The sequence below is a fragment of the Nannospalax galili genome, unplaced genomic scaffold, assembly GCF_000622305.1.
Source record: "Nannospalax galili isolate Female #2095 unplaced genomic scaffold, S.galili_v1.0 scaffold1458, whole genome shotgun sequence".
Classification (NCBI taxonomy): Eukaryota; Metazoa; Chordata; class Mammalia; order Rodentia; family Spalacidae; genus Nannospalax; species Nannospalax galili.
The window spans coordinates 391,869-395,599 of record NW_008341827.1 but is presented as its reverse complement, the minus strand read 5'-3'; the positions used below and the strand labels follow the sequence as shown (position 1 = coordinate 395,599).

Here is a 3,731-nt window from a genome sequence, read left to right as displayed (position 1 = left end):
TTTTTTTTTTTTTTTTTTGAAGACCGTCCACATACTGATTTTTATCTTGCTGCTTCTAGGATTCTGTTTTGAACTGTTAATAATTTGATTATAATGTCTCATAATGGGTCTGTGGCTTTATTCTACTTGTTTGTTGAGCTTCTTGAATTAGTACAACCATTTCCTTCCTCAAATTTGGAGCATTTTAGAGTAACAAGGATAAATGGGGGTTGGGGATATAGCTCAGTGATAGAGTCTTTGTTTAGCACATAAGAGGCCCTGGGTTCCAGCACCAGCACTGAAAAAACAATTGCCCACTACTAGTGAATTTTATTTAATCACTTCCAATGCACCTTTTTGGCTGAAAGGAGCATGTAAACTAAAGAGAATTTTCTCTATTTTCACTTCAGAAAATAACAGGAGGTAGCAGTTGGTCCCTGACTGGGGCGGGGGGTGGGGCTGTAAAGGGAGCGCTAACTCTGAATCCGATGGTAGCTACAGCTACAGCCTGAGAGAGGCCAGGCCACGAAGCCACTCAGTGATGAAGTCATGAAGTCACTCAGTGATGAGGCACTGCCTTGAACAGTTAGAATGAAGCTGTCTAATTTCTCCATCTGATGTGCTGTGTGGTGCCAGGCTAATGCCTGCTCTTGGTTGGTGGTGCAACCTTGGGTTAGGGTCCTCTGAGAAGGACTGGGGAGGGGCCCACCGTGAAAGAGACAGAACAGGACGGGAGCAGACACAGGAGAAAGACGCACTCGCCAGGCTCTCAAAGGTAGGAGACTGAAATTTAAACCTTCTGAGCAGCTGCTTATATATAATAAACATGGGCACAGAAAGAATTCCAAAGTAGGGGCTGCAGAGATGGCTCAGAGGTTAAGAGTACAGGATGCTCTTGCAGAGGACCTAGGTTAAGTTGCCAGCACCTACACGGCAGCTAACTGTCCATTATCTCCCTTTCTAGGGGATCTGACAACCTCTGGCCTCTGCTGGCATTGCACAACACAGGTGCACTTATATACATGCAGGCTACACACTCAAAAACAAGTAAGAAAAAAATTTTAATTAAAAAAAGGCATTCCAAAGTAGCCATCTATCTCTCCACGTTTAGAAACAAAGGAGATGATGCCACCTGCTCAAAACATGTTGAAGCTGATACCTGTTTGGTCTTCTCCCAGCCCTAACCACAGAACCCTCAGATTTGGAGCTGATTCTGTATAAAACACAGGGCCATCTCCAAGCATCTTACCTGAGGCTTCCTTCCTGGCACGGAAGACATCTGCAGGGCAATGTTGGGCCTTAAGAACACACTGACTCCTCCAGCAGCCTTCTTTGCTGGAGTTTCAAGCTGCTTCTCAAGGTTTTTGACCATCGACTGCACCAGTGTTTCTAGAAGAGGGATAAGTGGCCATGTCAATGGAGTAAGCCTGGAGAATGAATGCTTCATCCTTGTGGGCCACATCCAGGCTCCAGTGTGGACAGAGGGAACTGAGAGGAGGTCAGATGGGAGATGGTAAGACAGCCACACAGAAGAACAAGAAGAAGATAGAGAGGGGCCAGGCGAATACAGGGAGGCTCAGAGTGCCTTCTAAGATTCAAATGCTAGACATCTTCGTAGATTTTCAGAGCTGTAACAGCCCTTGAATGACAGATCATTCAAGAAACATTTTGAGGCATGCTTTTAAACCCAGCACTCAGGAGGCAGAGGCAGGTGGATCTCTGTGAGTTCAAGGCCAGACTGGTCTACATAGTGAGTTCCAGGACAGCTGGGGCTACAGGGAGACCCTGACGCAAAAAGACAAAAAAAGGAAAGAAAGAAAGAAAGAAAGAAAGAAAGAAAGAAAGAAAGAAAAGAAACATTTATTAAGGTCCTACAATGTACCAAGCACTATGTTCCTTGCCCTCTTACTAATCATCTTGTCAAAATGGCACTTTACAACAAAGAAACCAGGGCCTTCCCACAAAGACAAGGAGGTATCAAGTCACAGCCAGAACTGTATCAGAAGCCTCCTGGCTCCCAGGTCTACCATCTTGCCAGCCTATCACCCTACCTGCTAGGGCATCAAGACTCTAGAAAGATAGTTCTGGTAGATGCCAATGGGTTCACATAATCTGGTGGATTATGCTGTGACCATAAAGAAACTCTGCAGAGTCTATCACGACAGGTAATTACAGATTGCAAAACTAGGTGAAAACCCCAGAGCTTTTCCTGCTAACTTAACAAAGTCAAAACTCTAAGTTCCAGGACTGGAGAGATGGCTCAGTGGTTAAGAGCAGTGGCTGCTCTTGCAGAGGACCCAGGTTTGATTCCCAGCACCCACATGGCAACTAACAATCGTCTGTAACTCCAGTTCCAGAGGAATCTGACGCCCTTTTCTGACTTCCTCGGTCATTGAACAACACAGGTACACTTACATACATGCAGACAATATACTCATACATACAAAAAAATAATAATAAATTAAAAACCCCTCTAAGTTCCTATTCACTAACTCAGCCTGGGCTATGAAACACAATGTAAATTAGAGGCCTCTCTTAGCCATTTTATGAAAGAATCTTAAAAGAATGAGAACAGATGCAGTATTTTTAAAGGAAAAATCACTGTAACAACCTATTAGACAGAGCATGGTATGTTTAAGGAATTATTCCATAACACTTAGCTTAAGCCTCTAAGGGGCCCTTTTCATCAACAAGTTGGATTCCTGTCTGGCTCTTTGAAGAAAATGTCAAAGAACTTCTCTGTGGGGCTAAAATGCTGTTGTGGCCCAAAGGTTGCTGGTGGAGACTTGAGGTGTTCTGCTGACAGGACTTCCTGCTACCTTCTGCTGGCCGTTTCTCCATTCAGCTCTTACAGGGTGCTATACCTTAGATATCCCTCTCTACTGGCGAGAATATGGAAGACAGACATTCAGAAAGAAATGTGGGGGCACTAAGTAACCCTCACCCAAATTCTATCTTTTGACAATTCCAGAAGAAATGCTGAAGAAGAAGAGGAGGAGGAAGAGGAGGGGGAGGAGGGGGAGGAGGAGGAAGAGGGGGGAGGAGGATGAGGAGGAGGATGACGAGGACAAGGAGGACAAGGAGGAGGACGAGGACGGGGAGGACGAGGAGGGGGAGGACGAGGAGGAGGAGGACGAGGAGGAGGACGAGGAGGATGAGGAGGACGAGGAGGACGAGGATGGGGAGGAGGAGGAGGGGAAGGACGAGGAGGAGGAGGAGGAGGATGAGGAGGACGAGGAGGAGGAGGAGGACGAGGAGGATGAGGAGGACGAGGAGGACGAGGACGGGGAGGAGGAGGAGGAGGAGGGGGAGGACGAGGAGGAGGAGGAGGACGAGGAGGAGAAGGAGGACGAGGAGGAGGACAAGGAGGAGGAGGACGAGGAGGAGGAGGATGAGGAGGACGAGGAGGAGGGGGAGGACTTGGTAGAAAAATGATGAAACTTTGTCATCATACGGATCAGTGTGAAAAATAATTTGTAGGATCTTTAATTGAATTTTTGCAAATTTGATACAATATACTTTGATCAAATTTGGATTCCTCCATCTGCCTCTCTCTCTCTCTCTCCATATAGTCCATATATATATGAAAGCCTACAGAGGCTGACTTGGGTCCCCAAATGCCCTTCAATATGGACTCATTCACTGGAGCTCTGTCAAGCTTATCAAGAATCTCACCTTTAAATGAGACTGACTCCCCCTCTCAGATATTAGTTACCAATAGTTAGGTAGTGTTTTGTAATTTTTAAATTTGT

The 3,731-nt window shown here is 45.9% G+C and overlaps 1 protein-coding gene across 1 annotated transcript in view; it reads right to left on the bottom strand.

The window, feature by feature from the left end:
* Dzip1l (DAZ interacting zinc finger protein 1 like) overlaps positions 1 to 3,731 on the bottom strand; it is a 40,135-nt gene that overhangs the window by 3,444 nt on the left and 32,960 nt on the right. The window contains exons 14-15 of the mRNA XM_029565581.1: positions 2,031 to 2,049; positions 1,229 to 1,368 (exon numbers count right to left, since the gene is read on the bottom strand). Coding sequence (XP_029421441.1) covers positions 1,229 to 1,368; positions 2,031 to 2,049 — 159 coding nt within the window. The remainder of the gene's footprint in view (positions 1 to 1,228; positions 1,369 to 2,030; positions 2,050 to 3,731) is intronic.